The sequence below is a fragment of the Taudactylus pleione genome, unplaced genomic scaffold, assembly GCF_031769625.1.
Source record: "Taudactylus pleione unplaced genomic scaffold, aTauple2 ptg000150l, whole genome shotgun sequence".
Taxonomy (NCBI): domain Eukaryota; kingdom Metazoa; phylum Chordata; class Amphibia; order Anura; family Myobatrachidae; genus Taudactylus; species Taudactylus pleione.
Genome location: NW_028284552.1, coordinates 336,287 through 360,047, shown reverse-complemented (window position 1 = coordinate 360,047; position 23,761 = coordinate 336,287). Strand labels below are relative to the sequence as shown.

At 46.0% G+C, this 23,761-nt stretch overlaps 1 protein-coding gene across 5 annotated transcripts in view; it reads left to right on the top strand.

Moving 5' to 3' along the window:
• EZH2 (enhancer of zeste 2 polycomb repressive complex 2 subunit) overlaps window positions 1–23,398 on the top strand; it is an 85,601-nt gene extending 62,203 nt beyond the window's left edge. For 3 of the 5 annotated variants that reach the window (XM_088474268.1, XM_088474266.1, XM_088474267.1), the window contains exons 10-21: window positions 963–1,034; window positions 1,137–1,377; window positions 1,466–1,635; window positions 1,952–2,046; window positions 2,845–2,885; window positions 4,957–5,082; window positions 5,296–5,474; window positions 7,947–8,042; window positions 8,626–8,707; window positions 14,654–14,734; window positions 22,225–22,309; window positions 23,080–23,398. In XM_088474268.1, coding sequence (XP_088330394.1) covers window positions 963–1,034; window positions 1,137–1,377; window positions 1,466–1,635; window positions 1,952–2,046; window positions 2,845–2,885; window positions 4,957–5,082; window positions 5,296–5,474; window positions 7,947–8,042; window positions 8,626–8,707; window positions 14,654–14,734; window positions 22,225–22,309; window positions 23,080–23,140 — 1,329 coding nt within the window. In that variant the 3' untranslated portion in view covers window positions 23,141–23,398. The remainder of the gene's footprint in view (window positions 1–962; window positions 1,035–1,136; window positions 1,378–1,465; window positions 1,636–1,951; window positions 2,047–2,844; window positions 2,886–4,956; window positions 5,083–5,295; window positions 5,475–7,946; window positions 8,043–8,625; window positions 8,708–14,653; window positions 14,735–22,224; window positions 22,310–23,079) is intronic. The other 2 variants (XM_088474270.1, XM_088474269.1) reach the window with 1 other exon arrangement.
• Window positions 23,399–23,761: the final 363 nt, after the last annotated feature.

Here is a 23,761-nt window from a genome sequence, read left to right as displayed (position 1 = left end):
GCAAGGCGGCGACTTGGTCTTCGGTCCACACTTTCATCACATTCTATGCATTTGATACTTTTGCCTCCCAGGATGCTTACTTTGGGCGGCGGATTCTCCTTTCTGCTCAGGAGCGTTCCCACCCTTAAGGGAACTGCTTTAGGACATCCCCATGGTATCCTTGTGGACCCTATGAAACCCGAAGAAGAAAATAAGAGTTATGGTAGACTTACCTTTGTTAACTCTTTTTCTTTGAGGTTCATAGGGTCCACAGGGCACCCACCGCTGACACACCTGGCCTCAGCTGGGATCTGTTCTTTTCTTTTTGTGTCTCTGATTCCCTCTTTGTTTTTTGAGAGTTTTTCTTGTGTACATTTTACTTCCTTCTCCGCTTTCAGTCCGTTAGGCTTGTTTACGAACTGAAGGCCTGTGGCTGGGGGTGAGGTATATAGGGAGGAGGTCCTGTGCATGCTGGGAGCTTGAAAGCTGTAGCTGTTTGGTGCAATGGATTACTCCAACTACATACCCCATGGTATCCCTGTGGACCCTATGAACCTCGAAGAAAGAGTTAACAAAGGTAAGTCTACCATAACTCTTATTTTTGGACTGAGGGGGCCTGCATTGTAGCCAGTAGATTGAATATCTGCCTTGTTTTAGGGGATTTCTTTGTATACATGTAATCTAGGACTTTTATTTAGCGTACAACAAAACTGTTCTGTATATATTTATTCTATGTCATTTTGTGTATAACAATTGTGTTTATATAATAATTGTATATGAATAAGCTATTTTCTGTATGTATGAAATGTGATACCTGAAAAGCATTTTTGTTTTATATAAACGGTGAAGCTGTGTTTGGCAATGGATACCCTCTAATTATTATAAAATATGTATACTCTTAAAACAAATGAAAGCAACACCGTATAGTTTCATTTTGTTTCTAAATTGTCAGTTCTTGCCTAACTCCCATGACTCTTTGCTAGCCAAGTTATTGCAGGGGATCATGGGATCATATGTTTTTGACAGCTGCTGAAGACCCCACAGTCTCTTCAAAGGTATGCATGAACATCACTGTTAAACCCCTATAAGTGTACAATTTATTATTTATTGTAAATATAAATTTGCACCACTTTCACTAAGAGAACTTTATTCTGCAGGACGGTGCTACGGAATTTGCTGCAGCATTGACAGCAGAGAGGATAAAGACGCCACCAAAACGCCCTTGTGGTCGCCGAAGAGGTAGACTTCCCAACAGCACCAGCAGACCAAGCACTCCAACAGTCAATGTGTCAGAAGCTAAAGACACAGATAGCGACAGGGAAGCTGGCAATGAAACCAGTGGGGAGAGCAATGATAAAGAGGAAGAAGAGAAGAAAGACGAGAGCTCATGCTCTTCTGGTAAGTAACTTGATGGATTACTAATGATTGTCGTGGTGGTCTTACGTATTGACTGATGTCAGTCATTTCATTTCATTTTGTCTTCTAGAAGCAAACTCTCGTTGTCAGACGCCAGTCAAGATGAAGCCAAATATTGAGCCCCCTGAGAATGTAGATTGGAGTGGAGCTGAAGCCTCATTGTTTAGAGTTCTCATTGGCACCTATTACGACAACTTCTGTGCAATTGCAAGGCTGATTGGCACAAAGACTTGTCGGCAGGTAATTCTGACTCCCTCAGCATCAATTCAATATCTAACTCAATAAGACTGTTTTTGTTAGTGATTAGAAAAAGTTGAAGGAATTTAGAAAAAATAATAGTGTGTCATTAGCAAATCTGGGACCTCGTGGGGCCTGATTCAGAGACTGTGGTTTATATATGCATCTTGTGTTTTATGCCCTAAATCTCTGAACGTCTCTTGCAGTAGAAACAAAATAATACCTGTTCAATTTCCTTCTGATTTATGTTTAATTCAGTTCTGCTAGATGTGCTGTAATTCCCCCAGAAAGTGAGTGAAGTACGGCATTTCTGTTGCAGGTTTACGAGTTCAGAGTAAAGGAATCTAATATCATAGCTCCGATTCTTGCTGAGGATGTAGACACACCACCAAGGAAGAAGAAACGGAAACACAGGTCACATTTTTATTCTAATTGTGTTTGTGTCCCTAGCTGTATGGAGGGGGGTTTTATTAGGTCTGGTGCACTGATAATTGCCAATGAGATGAATAGGTATTTATGTTAGATTTGAAAAGTGCTTGTGAGAAGAAAAACCACAATGTCTACAAAATGGTAATGATTGTCATTAGAGAGAGATAATGGGATTCATGGAAACATTTTAAGTGAGGGAGCTTGTCCCCTGCTTTTATTTTTTTCCCAACCCATGGCAATAAATAGAACACTGAAGACCAAAAGGGAATTACATTTGTTTTATTGCTAGCACAGTCCACAAAATGTTTTCTTTGTATATTAATGTTGTGTGGACTTAATATGCTTCAAATAAGATGGCTTATAGCCAGACTGCAAGCCATGTCCATTCATCCTGTGTTGATGACAATCAAGTTTTAGAGCATCTATATTAAAAATAAGCATGCTGACAATCACTCAATTAGTTATTGCTGGTAATCATTACCATAACATATTCCCTTTCATCAATACAGAGGGCATTGGATTAATAAGGAAAAAAATGATTTATTGATTGTTTTTGGGAATTTTAATTGTTTAAACCATGTTATACAAGCCAGAATGTACGTTGTCTTTCAAATGGTATATACCATACATTTACACTGTAAGAAATGCACTTGTGACCTCTTTATTTGGGTGGGATGTCTAGAGGTTAATTTGTTTTATATGTTGTAAGGCTTGCTGATAAACTAAAGAATGCTATTTTGAACTGAATTCCATAAATTCCCTAATGGAATATTGTTTTTACAGACTCTGGGCTGCACACTGCAGGAAAATACAGTTGAAAAAAGGTTTGTATATATACTAGGATTTTATGCAGGACGCTATGAGATATAGATATATATATATGTTGTGCATCTACATTATAGTGGCTGGTTACTGAATGTGCACAGGCAAGTTAGTCTAGAATGCATTATAGTGTTGGGGGAATTGGCATAATCTCATAATGATCGATCTGTGTGATATCCACTACTGGACAATTCTGTTTGAGGATTGGTCAGGATGTCTCTTCCATGATTCACAGGATACAGGGCCTGGATTAACAATGGGAGCTGCCCTCCCACAGGATCCAGTCAGTGCGGTGCAGACCCGAAAAAAAAAATCTTGTCTCCTGTCACTTTCAACAGCATTCCAATGCCCTGCCCATTCACCTCCCGGCTGGCAGATTTGAAACCCTGTTAATCAACCCCTCACCCTTCCCCCATCGGGGGCCGCCTGGAGCTCCGCCTCCATGCAGTCCAAAGCCCTACCCTGGCCGCACTAAGCTCCGGTTGCGCTAAGCTCTCCCCCATGGTCCATCCACAGCTGTGTTCCACGAGTTTCATCTAAAGCCCCATCCACTCACCCCCCAAACAGCACATCCAACCACCTTCTAACTGTGAGTTGATAGAGAGATATATGCTTCCCAATACTATATAGGGCACTTATAGAGCTGCACTGTGTTCTCATGTATCATGTAGGGTCCACATTGAGCCTCATTGTTTCCTCTTGTACTGTAAAGAGCAGCACTGTGTCCAACCTTTCTCTTGAACTGTATAGTGCAGCCCAGGTATTTTATCAGTCACTATACCCCCTGTACTGTATGTAACATTTTAGAGGTCCTCCATTATATCCGAAAAGGGGGCATGTCTGTGACTCGTCCCCTTTTCGTCACTCTTGGGGGCGTGCCCGACACTTACGGACATGCCGGGCAGCCCCCAAGTGCCGTGGTCACTGTGAAAGCGCACGGCATCAATTCACCGGCGGTGACCGCTGCTCTGCCGTTTTCCCCACCCGCGGGACACTGCAGCAGGCTGTTTCAGCGGGGTGCTGCGCTGCAGGCAGGGTGCTTTTCTTCAGAAATAGAGCAGGGTGCAGCGCCCCGCTGAAACAGCCTAGCGGGAACGCTACTGTATTATATGCCAGTCATATGTCAGTCGCTGCGATGTTGTGTACGATATGTCAGTCGCTCACTGTGATGCAATGCGCTCTGTACGATATGTCAGTTGATGCGATGCTTTCTGTGTGATATGTTGGACACTGCGACCACAGAATAAATGCAGCAGGCACTGGCACCTTAATGTAGCGGCACCTGCATGTGGCTGCCGGGTGCCTGGAATGGCACCCTGCAGCCACTAGCGCTACTACAGCATCAGTATCCAGACCTCTACTTACCGAAGCTGGCGGCGGTTCAGACAACCCCGCCCCGAAGGTATGATGTAATGGGTGTAGGGCTCCAGGCCCATGTAGAAATTTAATCTGGCACTGACAGGAGAATAGAACTACTCTATGAGCTGTATTCTATTTTTACATTTGCTTATTTCATTTTTTCTTTTGAGAAGGAAAGGAAAAAAACAAAAAACAATGTCTGGTTTTGAAAAGGTCGCCTGGCTAGTGGAAATCTTATTAATCCAGGGTAGCACACAGGTACTAACCAGCATGATATGGTTGGTAGGAAGAGATTTTTCAGTGATCATTGCTTTTACCAAAGATTAACATGAACTTTTCAGCAAAAGCCATATTGAGTTTCTGAAATAAGAGTGCGGTTCACTTGCAATAGTTAAAGGTATTTTGTGCTCTCCCAAGAATTACTACTGTATCTCCATTCTGCCCATGTCTGTGACAGACTGAGGAAAGGGATGAGGTTTTGGTGTGTTTGAGTTGAAGGAATTTATGCCCATGCATTTCTAGTGGTGGATGTATTCCTGGTTTATAGTTTTTGTTGTTGTTGTTACCCCCACAGGCTGGAAGGCATGCTACATGTCTCAATGTACCTATTCGTTGCGTTGTGCAACAACTTTAGTTGATAGACAATCGCATGTATGACTTTAATGCTAATACTGTGTTTTTTCTACCTGCTTAATTCCATTTTCTCTGTTCCAGATGGCTCCTCTAATCATGTTTACAATTACCAGCCTTGTGATCACCCCCGCCAGCCCTGTGACGGCTCCTGTCCCTGTGTGATTGCACAGAATTTCTGTGAGAAGTTCTGCCAGTGTAGCTCTGAGTGTAAGTTGCATGCCTGAAGAGAAAATATACCAGGGTTAAATGTTGGAGATTATTCTTTAGCAAAATGTATAAGTGAAGATAATGAGTAGGTGGAGACCTATTGCTTTTGATTTATAAAGAATATTTACATTTTTCAATTGCCATGCTTAGTCTAGTTCTTCCATTTTGGTAAATTGGACATAGTATATTACTAACTGACACCTATTATTTAAGGCCAAAACCGGTTTCCTGGATGTCGCTGTAAAGCACAGTGCAACACCAAGCAGTGTCCTTGTTACCTCGCTGTGCGGGAGTGTGACCCAGACTTATGTCTCACCTGTGGGGCTGCTGATCACTGGGACAGCAAAAATGTGTCATGCAAGAACTGCAGCATTCAGCGGGGTTCCAAAAAGGTCAGTACCACAGGCATGTTATGTTGGCGTTGCTGCTTCTTATGTTAGTTGAGGGGCTTGACGGTTAAGTTCTCGGCTAAAAGAATTGGCTGACTTATCCTCCTGCAAGAGTACCTCCTCTTTCACAAGCAGCCATTGTATGATATCAGTGGGTCACATTGGTGAGACCTATATATATCACATTGGTGAGACCTATATTCATTGGTGAGACCTATATTCCTTTGCCAAATCTATAGAGAGAACACAGAATAGTAGATGCATCCACATTGGTGAGACCTATATTCCTTTGCCAAATCTATAGAGAGAACACAGAATAGTAGATGCATCCACATTGGTGAGACCTATATTCCTTTGCCAAATCTATAGAGAGAACACAGAATAGTAGATGCATCCACATTGGTGAGACCTATATTCCTTTGCCAAATCTATAGAGAGAACACAGAATAGTAGATGCATCCAGTGGTCCAGAGCAGAACAGTAATAACTTTTTTTTTTTTTTTACTTGTTTCCACTGTTACAGCGAACACTATATGCATGTTTGGGTCAGTAGACTTAGATATTGAGCTCGCTTTATTTTAAGGACATGGGGCTGTATTCAATTAGTTTCACGTATGCGATAAAGTTTCGCTTGCCGGACTTTTCGCCTACATCGCGTATTTTAGCTGCGGAAACTTATCGTGCGCGTACCCGCTATTCGTCCTATTCAATTCCAAAAGACGTGAAAACGCGCAAAGTCGGAACAGGCGAAAAGTGGTGTCAGACTTCGGGAAATCAGCCTGAGCCCCCTAAAAAGATGCAGAAACATTGGGGATCAATGTAGTAGTACCCGATTAGCCCTATTATAACTGTTTGGGGTACTTAAGTTCGCACAATTGCCACTAATTAGCATCTTTGCACAAGTGGTGAAGAATGGCATAAAGCAGTATTTTTGGTGAAAATAAGTAGTCCTGTCAAATTTGGGGTACCTGAAAATGGGTGCTAGCATATTTTAATGTCTCTAAAGTGCAGTTTTAATAAATGTGAATTTCCTCCCTCATAAAAGCACCTGCAATCCCAAAAACACTTGACCCCTTCTTAGTGCACCCCCAGAACCTTATTTCGCTAGTTTGCAAACTTGTCCCCCCCACTTTGTGCATTTTCGCCCCCAAATTCAAAGTACTTATTTGGGGTGTTCTTATATTACTTTTAGGAATTTTTTGACGCAGCTGTCCATTGAGGGGCTGTCCCAAGGGTTCTGAGTGGTTTTCCCACCTTTCCACCCCTAAACAAAAATTATGCCCTTCTGTTCTCCTGCTATTCAGCGACAGGTGAAAAGTCGCAATCGCCGATGTTTTTTCGCGGATCTCGGCTTTTCGCTTCTAATTGAATACGGCCCATGGTTTGTAATTGAGCTTGAGCTATCTTTAGGGCTATGTATGTGCTAGGATTATTACTTGGTTTAGCCTAGGATAACTTACTATCAGCGTGATCAAGCATCTTGCTTAACAGAGTAGACCCTTTTTTTTAATAGAAGGGTAATTAATTTTCTATAGTCACCGGGGAGTTGAGAGAGAGGGGTTTTTTTTGGTTAGTTTTTGTTCTAGGGCCTTTTTTTTACCCAACTCCATCACTGGTTCTCACTGTATTTGCTCATTATTACCCATTGTTAAAACAGCCCTGGTCTCACCCAGTGAAATATTATACCTGTAATAACAATACTCATTAAGGAGACGTGCTGTACAATTATTTAAGCTGCAGCTTGTGCAGCCAGTGACCAGAGAAACTGTGTAACAACATGAGTGTTATGGTAGCAGACCGTGCGCAGCCATACATCTGACACATGATTAGATAAGTGACGATAATGTTGCCTTTCCCTTGGGTTAGAGGAGTGTAACAAATACCCTGTCTTTGTTTGCCCCCTCTTTCAATAACAATTGATCCTGCAGACTGATTTCATCCAATTTTGGCAAAGAGGCAGAATGCTAGGTAAGGCCTCTCCAGTCTTTGGATTAGATGCACGTGAATGGGCGATATGGCTGCCTTGACATAAGAAACGGTGCAGAGCGTGAGCCGGCCATTTCAAACTACATTTCTTCTACAACAATCATGAGACGCAGCCATGTTAGAACAGGTCTCATCTAATCTGTTTTTTTGTTTTTTTATTATATATACTTTTTTCATGTTCATTTCTTTGTGTCTCAGAAAGGGGAGGGAAATGCCATTGAATGTGTGCCTTGCAACAGGTGCAGTTTTGTGGTTTTTGCGGCTTATGCTTGCCATGTTCACGTACTCGAATGTATGTCTTGCAACCGAACTGCTTATGGCACAGTGAGGTGGGTTATGTAAACTGCATTAGTCTTTGAAAGATTATTTTTTTTTGTTTTTTCTATTATTGCTCCCTTTTTGCAAAAGACATTTTATTGCTGGCATTACGTTTTCTTCATGCATACATATATATATTTAATTTGCAACATAAGATCTCTATTTTCATAGCATTTGCTATTGGCTCCATCTGATGTGGCTGGCTGGGGGATTTTCATTAAAGACCCTGTACAGAAGAATGAGTTCATTTCGGAGTACTGTGGAGAGGTATGTTGTGTGCATGAGCATGAAACCGGGTCATTTGCATATTCAAGTATTCTTACTCCTACTATAACTTTATTTTATTACCTCTGTAGCCACCTTTCTCGCATAAACACACTGGGAAAGGCAGACAGGTTAAGTTCAGTAGGTAGTTGGTAAAAAGAGACCTCATGTACTGTACAGGAAACAAAATAATCTACATCTATTTAATAATCTCCTAGTCTGTCCTGTCTCAAAAATGCATGTGCTGGGGGTGCACCGCCTCCCCACTACTAGGGCATCAGGACAGACCCTAGCCAGAGAGGACCCGGATAAGTCAAGTATACAGCTGTAGGAGGGAGGAGGCAGAGGCGAGGGGGACAGAGCAATGAACAGAGAGGGGCGGGGCAGAGGGGTACAGGTGTTACAGAATGTGGGGGGGGCAGCGGACAGAGAGGGAGGTGGGACGGGTCCCTTTTACTAGTGATAGAAGAAGTTTGAATAAATAATTGATGTGTAGAAGTAAATTAATATCTACTTCTAATAGTGACTATATACAGGGAAATTCTCACTTGGATGCCAAGAAAACCTGATTATGTTTTGTCTTCAGATCATATCTCAGGATGAAGCGGATCGAAGAGGCAAAGTGTACGACAAGTACATGTGTAGCTTCCTCTTCAACTTGAACAATGGTAGGTGTAAAAGTCTACAGTAGCTTTAAAAATGAATTAAAAAAAAAAAGTGTTCACCCCTTTTGCACTTTTTTACACCCTGAAAACAAACTATATATTTCTTCTTCGGGGTCCATGGGGTTTACTGGGCAGGTCCAAGCAGCATAGGGGAGGTACGCTTCCCCGGCGGCCCCTCCCCCAATCCACACGCTAGTTCAGTCCTCTGGCACAGTGATTGTGGATTGCTCCTCCCAGTCTCCATATAGGGCAGCCAGAGTGTGTGTCAGTTGCTCTCTGAACGCTGCTCCTACAGGATGCTGGGCAGTCTCCCTGTATACCTTGCCTACTGCTGGTCTAGGTTTTTACAGGGCTCTATCCTACCTAAGCTTAGGCTGATTGTGGTAGTGAGAGCTTATATGCATATGGCTTGCAGAGTATTTATGCATGACATGTGATTGTTGTTATTGATAGTGTTTCTTCTGTAAAAGAACTGTAATTCCTGTATAATGTCGCTGTCTCTCCCCTTCCCTTGCTACAGGTGTGTGGGTTGAGAGTAGAAAGCAGCACATATACACTCGGAACCAGTGGCATAGTGTTATGTCTAAGGAGTCTGAGGGTCAGGTGGCGGGAGCCCCATTGCTGATATCCTGTAAAGCCTGCAAGGCAGGATTGTTCCCACAGGACTTTCTACAAAATGGGCTTTGTGGGAACTGTTTCAGGCAGCCACCACACCAATTAAGTTTGCCTGTTTCAGGCTCTGAGCCCCCTTGGGTGTCATTTTCTCAGGTTATGGCTCAGGTGGCGGAACGGTTGGCTGCCCCGGTACCACCCGTTTGGGGTTTGCCTCAGCAGATGCATCCTATGCCCATGATGTGGCCGCCTTGGATGGACCCTGGTGCTGGTAAGGTTATGGCATCATCCTCGGGGGTTTTTCAGCCTCAGGCTGTCAAGCCAAAGTAGCCTAAATCTAGGCGCCATATATCGCCTCATATGGGTGAGTACTCCAGTGCCTCCTCCGAGGAGGAACAGGCACAGGACTTTTCACAGGAGTCCAGCTCCGAGGAGGGTGATGATCATTTCACAGTAGCTGATGTCCCCTTTCTGATAAGGGCTGTAAAATCGGTGTTAAATATCGAGGAAGGGGATGTTCCGCCTAGGAAAGCCCCCCTGTTTAAGCGCCAGAAAGTGGTTAAGGCAGAATTCCCAAAGTCTGAACATTTATCAGAACTTATGGAGGAAGCCTGGGTCCGTCCGGATAAGATAAGCCATTCTTCTAAAAGAATGGCGCTTCTATATCCTTTTCCAGCAGAGGACTGTGCCAAGTGGGAGAATCCACCGTCAGTTGATGCATATGTAGCACAGCTGATTAAACGTACCACTCTGCTAATCCCAGCAGTTTCACTGAAGGAAACCATGGTTAGGAGACTGGAGACTTGTCTCAAATCAATTTTTTCGCTGGCAGGAACGGCCACCCGCCCAGCTATGGCCACTGCCTGGGTAGCAAGAGCTATTGAGGAGTGGACCAAAACTCTAACGGAGTCTATACCAAATGCCTCTAAGGAGCAACTGGATATGATTTCCTTTATTAGAGAAGGGGCCTCTTATTTGGGAGATGCCGCCTTGGATGCAGGGATCCTTTCCTCTAACGTTTCAGCAGAGTCCGTGGTGGCACGTAGGATCCTCTGGTTGAAGGATTGGAAAGCAGATGCCGGGTCCAAAAAGGCCCTAGAATTCCTTCCATTCACAGGAGGTGTTCTCTTTAGTCCAGAATTGGACAAAATTGTATCCTCCATGGCAGCCTCATAGATGGCAGGTTTGCCATTAGCAACCTCGTCTAAATTGAGGAGGGCGTACTTTCGGGGGTTTCGGCAGCAGGGCAAGGCCAAAGGTCAGCCCTCAGCGAGATTTCCACCGAAAAAGGCAGGACCCAGGAAGCCCTGGCAGAACAAACGTCCAGGATAAACCAGTGGCCTGATGGGACGGGCCTCCCCCTGGGGGATCCCGGGGTGGGGGGCCGACTACTTCTTTTCTCAGAGCCCTGGCACCTCACGACGGAGGATGCCTGGGTTCGAGGAGTTGTTTCCCACGGGTACGCCCTGACGTTTTGGAGGACTCCTCCGCAAAGGTTCTTTTGTGTAAACCCGCAGGTGGGTTCAGAAAAAGCTTTGGCCCTTCAGAAGGCTATTCTTGCCTTGCTAGCATCAGAAGTAGTGATTCCGGTGCCAGAGAATCAGTTCCGAGAGGGGTTTTACTCCAATCTGTTCTTGGTTCAGAAACCGAATGGGTCATACCGGCCTATTCTGAATCTGAGAGAGCTCAACAAATTTGTTCGAGCCCACGGGTTCAGGATGGAAACCTTGCGATCTATTGTGTTGGCAATGGAACAGAGGGACTATATGGTATCCCTAGATATACAGGATGCCTACCTTCACATCACAATCACACAGTCTCATCAAAAATGTCTTCATTTTGCGGTACGGGAGGAACATTTTCAGTTCCAGGCCCTGCCGTTTGGCCTGTCCACAGCCCCTCGGGTATTCACCAAGGTGATGGCGGTGATGATGGCATGCCTCAGACGCCAAGGCGTCAGGATTTTGCCTTATTTGGACGACCTCCTGTTGCTGGGGCAGTCCCCACAGCAGGTACAGGATCATTTGAGGCTGACAGTATCATGTCTGTACAGTCACGGCTGGATCATAAACTGACAAAAGTCGTCATCCTGTCCCGTACAACAGATGTGTCATTGGGAAGCGAGATTGGACTCCGTGGTGCAGAAAATATATCTGCCGGAGGAGAAGATCCTTGCCCTACAATTACGAATACGTAGGTTGCTTCGCAACAGGCAGATATCCGTTCTAGTAGCCATGCAGGTCCTGGGGTCAATGGTGGCCACCTTCAGGATGGTGGAATACGCTCAATTCCACTCCAGACCACTGCAGCAATTAGTTCTGTCTCGCTGGAACAAGGATCATCGCACGATCAGGTCTCAGCTGCTGCGTCTCTCTCCAGATGTACGGTTGTCCCTGACCTGGTGGTTGCAGACAAAGCATCTCAGGCGGGGTCGCCCCTTTTGGGTGCCGGATTGTACATTTGTCAAAACCGACGCCAGTCTTCAAGGTTGGGGGGCGATGACGGGGTCACACACTTTCCAGGGAAAGTGGTCAGTGGCGGAAAGCCGGCTACCGATAAACATCCTCGAGCGAAGAGCTATATTCAAAGCTTTAGTGCAGGCTCAGGAAATCTTAAAGGGCAGGTCGGTGCAGATACAGTCGGACAATCGCACCGCGGTCGCCTACATAAATCATCAAGGGTGCACAAGGAGTCGGGCTGCCTTGGCAGAGGTATCAAAGATCCTGGTTTGGGCAGAAACTCATCTGCCCATGATATCTGCCGTGTTCATTCCAGGAATCCTGAATTGGGAGGCCGATTTTCTCAGTCGGCAAGAGATAAATGCAGGAGAATGGGCCCTACATCCACAGGTTTTTCGGAACCTTGTGGACAGGTGGGGTCTACCAGAAATAGATCTGATGGCATCAAGAAGGAACAACAAGGTTCCCAGGTACGGATCCTGGACAAGAGATCAGAGAGCCCAGTTTGTAGACGCATTGACAGTAAAGTGGCGTTACAAGCTGGTATATCTGTTTCCCCCGTTTGCTCTTCTGCCCAGAGTTGTCAGAAAGATCAAACAAGAGGGCAGCACCGTCATATTAATAGCTCCGGCATGGCCGAGACGGCACTGGTTCACAGATCTACGGTCTCTCTCCATAGACACTCCATGGCCTCTGCCATTGAGACCGGATCTGTTGCTACAGGGTCCTTGCTGGTACCCGGATCTTCATCGGCTATCGCTGACGGCATGGCTCTTGAGGCCTCCGTCTTGAGGAAGAAGGGGTTTTCCGTATCTGTTATACGGACGATGTTGAAGGCACGGAAACCATCCTCAGCCCGTATATACTATAGGGTTTGGCATACTTTCTTTCAGTGGTGTGAAATGAAAGGGTATGATCCACAGAAATTCCTTATATCCTGCTTGATTTTCTTCAAAGCGGTCTGGAAAAAGGGCTCCGCCTGGCCTCTTTAAGGGTACAGGTGTCAGCTTTTTCAGTCTGGTTCCAACATAAAATTGCTCTGAGACCGGATATAAAGACCTTTTTTCAGAGGGTGTTGAGGATTCAGTCTCCCTTCGTTTTCCCGGTTGTTCCGTGGGACTTGACTCTAGTTCTGAAGGTTTTACAGGCTCCTCCTTTCGAGCCTTTAAATTCAATAGACATCAAGTGGCTAACAGCAAAGACTGTATTCCTCCTTGCTATGGCATCTGCACATAGAGTGTCGGATTTAGCTGCGCTTTCCTTTCGGGAGCCGTTCTTGGTATTTCATCAAGATAGAGCAGTGCTATTTACTATGGAAGGTTACCTTCCGAAAGTGGTGTCTAAATTTCATATTAATGAAGAAATAGTAGTTCCAGCATTTCAGGGCACAAGTCTCTCACAAGGTGAGCCTTCCCTGGATGTGGTCCGTGCGGTGAGATTTTATGTTAAACGCACGAGCAAATGGAGGAAGTCCGATTCACTTTTTGTGCTTTATGGTTGTAAGTGTGGCTGGCCAGCCAGCAAACAGACACTGGGCAGGTGGATTCGCATGGCAATTTCATTGGCTTATATACAGGCTGGTATGCGGTTGCCGTATTCAGTGACTGCACATTCTACTAGGGAGGTAGGTCCATTATAGGCGGCCCGCCGGGGTGCTTCTGCTGAGCAATTATGCAAAGCAGCCACATGGTCTTCCATCCATACCTTTGTCAAATTTTATTCCTTTGACACCTTTGCCTCTCAGGATGCCTCCTTTGGGCGTAGGATTCTCCTCTCTTCTGAGAGCCAGGAGCGTCCCCGCCCGTAGGGTTAGTGCTTTGGGATAAGTAATGGCTGTGGACCCCGAAGAAGAAAATAAGAGTTATGGTATGACATACCTTTTGTTAACTCTTTTTCTTCGAGGTCCATGGGGTCCAGAGGACACCCACCCAGACACACCTGTAGTTCTGGGGGAGGTTTTTCCGTAGTTCTTCTCTTGAGAGTCTGGACTCGTGAGTATGGGTCTTTTCTTTCTTACCCTTTGTTTGTCTCTGCCTGCTTGAGCTTTGTAACGAACTGGCTACCTGAGGCAGGGGGTGGGGTATATGGGGAGGAACCCCGGTGCATCCTGGGAGCAGAGAACTCGTTTGCGTTAACTGTTTGGTGACCGGGATTCATACCCCAACGTAATGGCTGTGGACCCTATGGACCTCAAAGAAAAAGAGTTAACAAAGGTATGTCATACCATAACTCTTATTTTCTTCATTCATGCACTGCTATCACTTCGTATGTGTCCTCTGTACAATACTGCTTACGTTCAGGATCAGGGTGCTATGGACAACCATTTCTAGATCATTCTACCGATTGTCTATGGGATTTAGATTTTAGCTATACTAGTGAAACGTCAGGATGTTTGATTTTAAATATTTTTTTGCTTTATGCTTTGGTCATTGTCTTGCTGGAATATAATCTTGTATGTAGTCTGCAGCAGGATTTCTTTCAAGAGTTGTCTTCATCTTGCATACATTTTGCCCTCTGTCAGTCCATGAAGCAGTAGGATAGTGCTCCTGCCACCATTCTTTATGCTTGGGATGATGCACATTGTTAGACATACTCCATACATAGCTCTGACGTTAAGGCCACAATGCTCAGTCTTTGTCTCCTAAAACCAAACAATCTTCCTTCATATTGACTTTGATGCAAAGGCGTTTATAAAGTGATTTCCAAAACATTGCACCCTGACATGCCATTTTATTACTTTATGTCCCATTGATCCAGTTGATTGTAGAGACACAGTACACTTTATTTCTGTGTACACTGACTTTGTAAGAAATATACAGCTGCCTGTGTATTACTTTTTATTTATTTTTTAACGAGATTTCTTCATTGTCTGTTTTAGATTTTGTGGTTGATGCAACTCGCAAAGGCAACAAAATTCGTTTTGCAAACCATTCTGTGAATCCAAACTGCTATGCAAAAGGTAACATCAGTCTGCTCCTTTATGTGGCCATTCACTACATTTATCCAGCAAATTCTATAACTATTCCAGATACTAATACCCAGCCTTTTCATTATATTTGATCTGTTTAGTCAGATTTTAGTAATGATCTCTCACTTTATGGTTAACTATAATAGGATTTTTGGTCAACTTACCGTTGAATTCTTTTCTCTTAAGCAGGCTGGGGAACACTGGACCAAGGGATTGTAGGTTAGGGCTGGAGCTGGTACTTAATAAAACTGTAGCTTTAAATCCTAAACTCCACCCCCCTGCAATCCCACAATTCCAGTACTTCTTTAGAAGAGTCTGGAGAGGAGTAGCAGGAACGTTGTGAAACTGTTACAACAACCAAACAAACTAGCAGGGAAAAGACCTCAAGAAACCAACATCTTGCACGACTATGCGTGAGGGAGGGATCGCAGTGTTCCCCAGCCTCCTTAAGAGAAAAGGATTCAACGGTAAGTTGACCAAAAATCCTATTTTCTCTTGCAGCAACGCTGGGGAAGACTGGACTATGGGACGTTAAAAAGCCACCCCCAGGGGAGGGGAACGCTCAGGCTGCCTGACCGGAGAACTGTACACCCAAAGTATGTTCCGCTGGAGGCAAAAACCAGAATCGTGAAAATGAGCAAAAGTGCGGACAAGGGACCAGGTAGCCGCAATATGGACTGGTGCTGCTGAAGTCCCGCATCACGTTGCCCAGAAGATAAATGCCGCTCTAGCAGAAGGCGGCGACACCCAGTCTGGTGGCAGACGCCCCGCACCAGAATAGGCTTGAGTGATGAACGAGCGGAACCGAGCAAGTGGCTGCTGAGTAGCCGGCCAACCATGTTCATGTGAGTCAGAAAGAATCTGCAGAGAACAGTGCAGCATACCAAGAAGGCGTATCCAAGGAAATCTGCAGAGCACAACAAAACTAGCAAAGCCAGATCATCCCAGTCCCAGGAAGAACCGGAAGGAAAGGGGCCTCATTCAGAAGCGGTCGGAGGATGCAAGCGGTCGCTCAGAAACTGGGCGGCCACTTGCATCCTGACCGCCCGCCTCTGTTGCGGTCGTTAGGCTGTGGGTTAACACCCACAGCTCTAATGACCGCTCGGGTGATGGTCGCGATGGTCAGAGACCATCGCGACCATCGTGGCTTACGACGAGACCCTAGGGTAGGGTCTCACTTGTCGTAAGCCCCGGAGAGTGGGGCCTCCCCCAAACGGCAGGCGTTTGGCCTCCGTTTGGGCTGCCACCCCCGGCCCGCCTTCCAAACGGGGCGAGCTGTCAATCAACATCGACAGCTCGCCCCCTTTGGAAAGAGACCCGCTACGACCGGCATTGTCGGTCGTAGCGGGTCTCACGCATGCGCACGAGGGACCCGGCTCCCTCGTGCGCATGCGCACTGGCAAAACATTGAGGCGGCCGTGCGGTCGTAGACTGTACGGCCGCCTCTGAATAAGGTCCAATATCCTGTGTAAGTACAAGGCTGAAACAAGTGTCTGCTGGAACATAAACCCTGTACGGAGCAACCGCACAATCGTCATGGAAAACAAGAGAAGGTGGCTTGCCAACCCCAAACACAGAACTATGGTGAGGGAAGGTAATAGCCCTAAGGAATACCTGCTTCCAAGCAACTAACTGAAGATCCAATGGATGCAACGACCCCAATGGAGCCTGGGTGAGAGCCGATAAGACTAGATTAGGATTCCACCTGCAGACGAAATGGTGGCTAAATATGCAGCACACCTTGTAAAAACAGTTTGGACCCTCGGAAGAAGAGCCAAAAGCCGCCGGAAAGAAATTGAAAGGGCTAAAGCCTGTATTGTCACAAAACAAAGTCGTCAACTGGCCTCCAAACCCTCCAGAAGGAAGGCCAAGAAACACGAGAGGCGAAAACTTCTAACGGTACCCCACAAGAGGTAGAGTTTCCAAACCCGGAGGTAAGCTCGCAGCCTAATACGGATGGAGAGAGAAAACATTCGGCTTTCTCAGTCACAGAAGTCCGGTCGTGAAAATCAACCTAGGAAAATGGTCTTGTAGAACGGGCCTAGTCACCACAGGTCTGTAAGAAGTGGAAGACGCCACCCCAGACCTACTGACCTTGGGAGAACGTCCGCGTACCATGACCAGCGTAACCAGCCTGGAGCCACTATGATTACATTCACTCTGGAAACCTCAATGTCCCTGGAGACCTGAGGGAACAGTGGGGATGGCGGACACAATTCCACGCAACAATCAAGGAAGCCAGCGGATACCTGGAGCACATACCAAGCTGTGGAGCCTCGTAAACATGCAGGGAGGCCATGAGAACCCCACGCGGAAGGCCTCACGGCCAAACGGTAGGAAGACCCCTGGAAAGGGAGACCACTGTCCTGGGAGAAAACCTGGTTCTGCTGTAGAAATCCACTGTCCAATTTTGCTATCTGTATGACCACTGCTGAAAGAGACTGAACCAAAGTCTCCGCCCCGGAAGACTTTGACATCGCCACAGTGCTCTGATACCTGCCAGAAGATGTACTTGCCATCACCGGGTCGGTGTTCGACTGACTGACTGGCTAGAGCTAGAATTATGGCTTGAAGCTCGAGTCCATTGAACAGCCGAGCCATTGTAGACGGTGGCCCAAGGCCCCGGAGAAGAAGAGCAATTTCATGGCACCTCAGCCCAGGAGAATCGTGGCTGTGGCCACAGTGAGCCAATCCAGAAGGACCAAGGATTGGACCTGGAGGAGAAGAAGAATGGAAACCCTCCACTAATGGAGAGTGACGTGTGCGGTCAGACAGAAGGGGAACTGAGACGAGAGGGATGCCGGGCAAACCCTGTCCAGTTTGGAGAATTACCCAATGGGACACCCATTAGTAGAACCTGGTCACTGATAAACAACAGAATGATCCACAAGGTTCAACTGACGAGGCACCGACCGAACCTTCGACCAAAGTCGGTAGGGTCCCTTCACTGTCCGCCGCAAGAAAAACACCCCGGAGAGAGGTGTCAGAGGCCACCCCTGAAACTGAAGGCGCAGACCAGGAACAAAGGAGACCCTGCAAAGTCGAGATACAGCACTGATCCGAAAGTACTAGAAACAATCAACCTAAGAAGGTCCGTAATTGTGAAGCCGAGGTATCCTGCACAAGCCGAACCGCCGAAGGGGGACGAATCCTGACACATTCCATGTGCACAATACGCGGCAGCACCGACGGTATTGTGTTGCAAACACCCGGCTCCCACGAACGGTAGGGCCCGGAATAGACAGGGCGAGTACCCGCTGTAGAATCATAACGACCTTCCCACGCGTTTCAGATGTCTAGCGAGGATGTGTTGGCCTCCACACTGTGGATCCCTGATCGGAGGGAGTTCATGCGAACTGAACTACCCACCTCCCTTGTGCTCCTATCACGAAGAGACCAGAATGGCCCGAATAAGCCATTCGGCACTTGAACTAGGAAGGAAATAGAACCCCAGTTTTCGTACCTGCGGCGGAACTGGAGCAAAATCATGCCAGCTGAGAGGAGTGCCATGATAACACGGCACAATGTCATAGCACTCATGGCTTCCTGGGGAAAAGCAATGGGGAAAAAAAAAAAACAACGCCCTGGTGGCGGACCTCCGAGGTCCCAGATGGAACCATGACAAATTATGCCCAGTACTCACCTAAGACTTAACGATCACCAAACCGGAGCAACCGACCTACCACTTACGAGTGAACTGGGTAGCGAGAGAGAAAGCCCGTTAGGCACTAGGCTTTCCTGGAGCCATGTCCCCAAAACAGCGAATGGAACTAGACCAATTACCCCTGGAAATCCAACCCCTGCCGGGGAAGAATCTGCTTGTGGCAGACTGACCTTTCCAATGATGCACCACCTCAAAATGAGGTGCGAAAACTTGGAAATGCGTACCAAGCCGGGAGGGACAGCCAGAGGAAGAAAAGTACGTTCTCGACCAGTGGGGAACATGGTATCCAGGTCTGGCTAATCGAGAAAAGTCCTTACCAAACAGAAGATATTGGAAGGAACAACCTGGTTATTAGTGTGCATGTGAACTGGAGAGCCAAAGGGACCTTTGAGGCAAAGTCGGCCGTAGCGTAAGCTACCTGTGCCCTGTCTTGTATGGCCTCCCACACAGAGCCCGCCACTAACCTGTCCCATCAATCCGGCAGGGAATCCCAGGGCGAATCTCTGTAAACCCCTGGAAGAATTTGTCAGCAGAATTGACCAAATCACACGCACCCCACATCGAGTCTCGTCAAGGCCATATAACAACCCTAGAACCCATTAAAACAGGCTGGAGACAACTGTTCAAGTTTTAGGACGTTGCGCCCTGAACAGGAAGGGGCGTGTGCAGGGCGGAAAAAGGTTGCCACAGCGACAACCATGGGAGGTTACCTAATGTGTAGAAGCAATTGCGTGAGGAAGAGAGGTCTCTTATTCTGGCTTCTCCTAGGCCTCCCTAAGGAGATGGGAGAGATATGCTGAAGGAAAAACAGTTACTGGCCGTTGCCACCGCATGGAGTGTCACACAGCCGCAAAGAATTGAAAAGGACAGTAGGTCCTCACCCCTTGGGACAGTACAAAACTTCACACATTTCCTTCGCATGCGAAATATGTAACGGGGCCTTGGAAGGAGTAAGACACCTCCAAGACTACTCTACACCTGCATTTTGCACAGCAGAGGATTCCTGAAAAGGCACTCCAAAACCGAGGAACCTGACGTATATTATGACGCCCCACGCTGCATAGCACGCAGCCAGAGCAAGACATACCTTGGCCGGAAACTTAACCCTATAGAGGGAAAGAAGTCTGCACCAAAAATTAGGGAATACCCAAAGCCAGAACTTGGCATCCCTGTGAAGTGCTGCCAGCTTCACTAGGCTTACACCGACCTGCTGAGAGCCCCAGCCCATGCAGGTCCTACCCTGGTGGATGCAGCACCCCAGATGCCTAAGCAACACTGGTCCTATCCACACAAGGCCCCCAAGGCAACTGCCCGGTACCCTGTGCATGGGAGAAAACATCGGCCAAAATACAGCAAAATTCCTGTATACAAACACAGTCAGGGCTGTAGCGGGAATCGAACCCACGACCGCAGTGCGGCAAGGCAACAAAGCTAACCATTACACCATCTGTGTCGTCAGAGCCGCCGTGCTGGAACGGGTCTGGTGTAGTTTGTCATAGTCCTTGCTGATGCGTCAGTAGACCCATAATTCATCCTAGGATGAAAAACCTGTGTCTGTCACAAGCTAAATCTGTAGAACATGTGTATTATGCCATGGAGCCACCTGATCCACTTTAGGAGGCAGAACCAATGTGCCGCCCCTTGCAAATAATAACACAGGCAACAATAGAAAAAGAAATATACTCCGCCTTCCTTCCAACCGCTGCACAGGAGAAGAGCTGAGATCTGCAGCAGCCGATGATCCCAGCCTGCAGGGCCTAAGCGCTTCGGAGTGCAGCAGCCATCCTTGTTTGGAAAGATCGTGGCAGCAGCCAGGACTGTCACTTTACGGTACTCTTGCTGCTGTAATGTGTAGGGGAGGCTGGCAGCTACAGGCTCTGCCTCCCCTATTACGTGGCTGCACTCCCTCACACATGCTACTCCCCTTTCTGGGGAAAGCACTTTGTATGCTCTGATGAAGCTGCCTGTGAGGTACGCGCTCCTGCAAATGGAGCCGCCCTCTTCAAACCCGGCAAGATGGTGCCGCCATTCGGGACAGCGCTGCCACCCAGCACCCTCTAAAAGGGTGCGAACGGACACTGTCCCCGGGTCCAGACAGTCTCTCCTAGAGACTGGAGTGCTCTGTGGGGGGGTCCCGCTGGCGCACACCCCGCCTCCCCCCGCGCCGCAGCTGCATAACGGCAAGCTGTAACACAGCTTCCGCAGCAGTGCCATACTCCTCAGGCACTGAACAAAGGCAGGAAATTGTGGGATTGCAGGGGGGGAGGAGCTTAGGATTTAAAGATACAGTTTTATTAAGTGCCAGCTCCATGCTAATTAATATTCAGCATTTCTGGAGGGAAAAAGTTTTGTTAGAAGTACACAATAGATCTGGAAAAGGATCATGTTACTGCCATTGGGACTAAAGCTGCCAGCTCATCCCTATAAACAAGGGAGATGCATAATGCTCTGTATGTACACTTAATCATCACACCTGATGCAGCCATTCCCAAGACCTGGCTAAAGGCCTTCATATATCTGATGCAATTCCCCGATCTTCAGACGCCAGGGTATTGTTGAAATCTGACATGTTGGATTTCTCGGATTTGGTGAACCTGATCAAAATATTGTTGGGATCAATAAATCTGAGTTTTTTAACATGAATAATTTCACTGATTTGACGATGGATCGTCGAACATCGATGGCAGCCGATCTGCATGTCTGACTGGTGAATCAGTTCTTCTGGTCCGATCAAGAAACTGGCTTAACGGGAACTGCATATGTATGGGGGACTTTAGTCATAAATTATTTTAAAAGGAGGCGTTGGTAACTCCAGTGCGAACACAGTTTTGTGTAAATTCATAATTTAAGAACCAGGTTAATTGCTGTGTAAAAAAAAACCAAAAACAAATTATCGGGGACAGCTGTGACAATTTAAAGGCACTAGAAAAATAATACAAAAAAAATTCAGTGCTCTTTGTTGTGAGTACAAATCTGAATTTATCTAGCACAATAACATTTTTGATGTTTAATATTTTGATTAAAACATTTACACTTTCAACCACCAGATCCTATTATCGCTTGCTTTTCGATCACCATATTTTGTTGGAGGACCAAGTTTGTCTAGCGGAGTATGTCACAAACAGAGATGTGCAATGAGGAAACTGTCTGTGCTGCATGTAGTGCAATGTATATTATAAATTATTTTGGTTTTAAACTGTCATTTATGCAAATACAGGGCCTGATTCAGAGATGGCCGCTAATGTGATTTGCAGCTGTGATTTCGTACGTAACGCAGATGTGAAAATGTTAATGGTTCCAAAGATCACCCAAGCATAAGGACACCAACTGCTGCCTTCTCATCTGCGTACGACACCGCTTACCTGCGGAAATATCTGTAACATCGACGCACACCAAGCAGCCATCTTGTGGCAGGTCTGACCAGCCACAAATGCTGCAGCTCTCCTAACACGCTGAGGGTTCTCATGTTGCATATGAGATTACAATGATTAACTTATGCACGCCCCTGTAAGGGCATTTAAATGCTAAAACACGTGCGTTTTTTATGACCACTTTTCCTGTTACCTCCCCCAAACGCTGACTACCATCACTCGCTTTACGAATGGATCCTCTGTGCAGAATCGCAAGACAATCACAGCGTGTGCGCAGTGCAGCTTGTACACATGCGCAACGGCAAACAGTCGCTCAATCTGCGTAAAAATAGCCATCATGTGTCTCTGAATCAGGCCCATTGTCCTGTCCAAAAAGCAAACTGATAGCATCACAGGCCACAATTTAACTGATCCAGCCTTAACAATATATTTTATTGTCGTTTCAGTAATGATGGTGAATGGAGACCATAGAATAGGCATATTTGCAAAAAGAGCCATCCAGACAGGTGAAGAACTCTTCTTTGATTACAGGTGCGTATTATGATAATTACCTTAAACTGCAGAACCCTACTAGATAGGAGCTACAGTGTATTTTTTTTTTTTTTTTTATAAACCTATTTATTTATAACAGCAGTGGTCCAATAACATTCAGAGTACAGGGACATACTATGGAAGGCACAAAACAATACTGACACATTTGGAGAAACAAGAACATTTTCAGGTCAACCTACTGGGGACAGACTGAACGTATAACACAGAGATCAGCAGAAACTAAATTGGTTCCAGCTACAATAGGGTTAGAACCACGTTCCAATGATATGCAGATGGAAGTGATTGGGTATTCTGTAATAGTGCTACTTCTATCATCTGAGTGATGTTACCAAAGTCGGCAAGTGGGGTTTCCTGGCATAATGTGTGTCCTGATAAAGCAAGAGCCTGGTTTGTTCCACTGTGAATGTGTATCGCAATTTTGGAATAGGTGCTTCTGCCTCCTGTAATCTTTGCTGCTGATGGGTTTTATAAGTGCCATCATCTTACACATTGTTACTAGACTGTTGCACTGTCTTAGTCACTGTGCTTTCTAGTAGTCACAGCTTTTCCAGCGTCAACCAGGGCAGCCCAGCATTATTTGTGCACAACCCTGAGCATGATGATATGTTGTCTGCTTTATGATGTGGTTGCAAATGTTATGTATCAGTCAGGGGTGTGCTTTACTATCAATCTTTTTTGATTTCTAAACATGTGAAACGTCTATCATACCAGCATATAAGTGAGATTTGTCACCCTCTTCCTTTTTGTAGATATAGCCAAGCTGATGCTCTGAAATATGTGGGTATTGAGAGAGAAATGGAGATCCCCTGATTCACCAGCTACCTCCTCTTACAGCCCATGCCTTACCTTCTTCAGGAATTTCTAATACTGGCGCAATTTTAGCTACAAAGAAAAAATGCGAGTTGAAGTTCTGAATTTACGGAGTACTGTACAAGTAATTTATAGAGATGAAAAAGAAATCCATTATTCTTTTTGCCAGCTGCAAAATGTTTTGTACCAGTGAACTTTTGGCAATAATGTATTGTGGTACATCTCCCACCTCAAATAAAATATACTTGAACTTCTTTACCTCCTGTATGTCTGGTTTCATTCTTCCCTTGACAAAGACTACAAACCTATTTTTACACTTCCTCAATTGCTGTCAGTAATGTTATCTTACATCTTTTATTTTATCTCTAAACATATTCTGATGGTTCTCCTCATTAAGGACTGATACACTGATGTTTTGTGGTGGGTTTAATACAGATTTTAGGCACCACTGAATGTCTAGAACAGGGGCTCTCAAAATATTTTGCTCTGGGACTCCGTCTGACGACAAAAATTATTACAAGCCCAGCAAGTTACTGCAGAATGGCTGCTACACATGCGTGGTCAGCCGACCGTGCATGCACAGTAGCACTGCGGAGGGAAAGAACAGAAGTGAAGTGACCA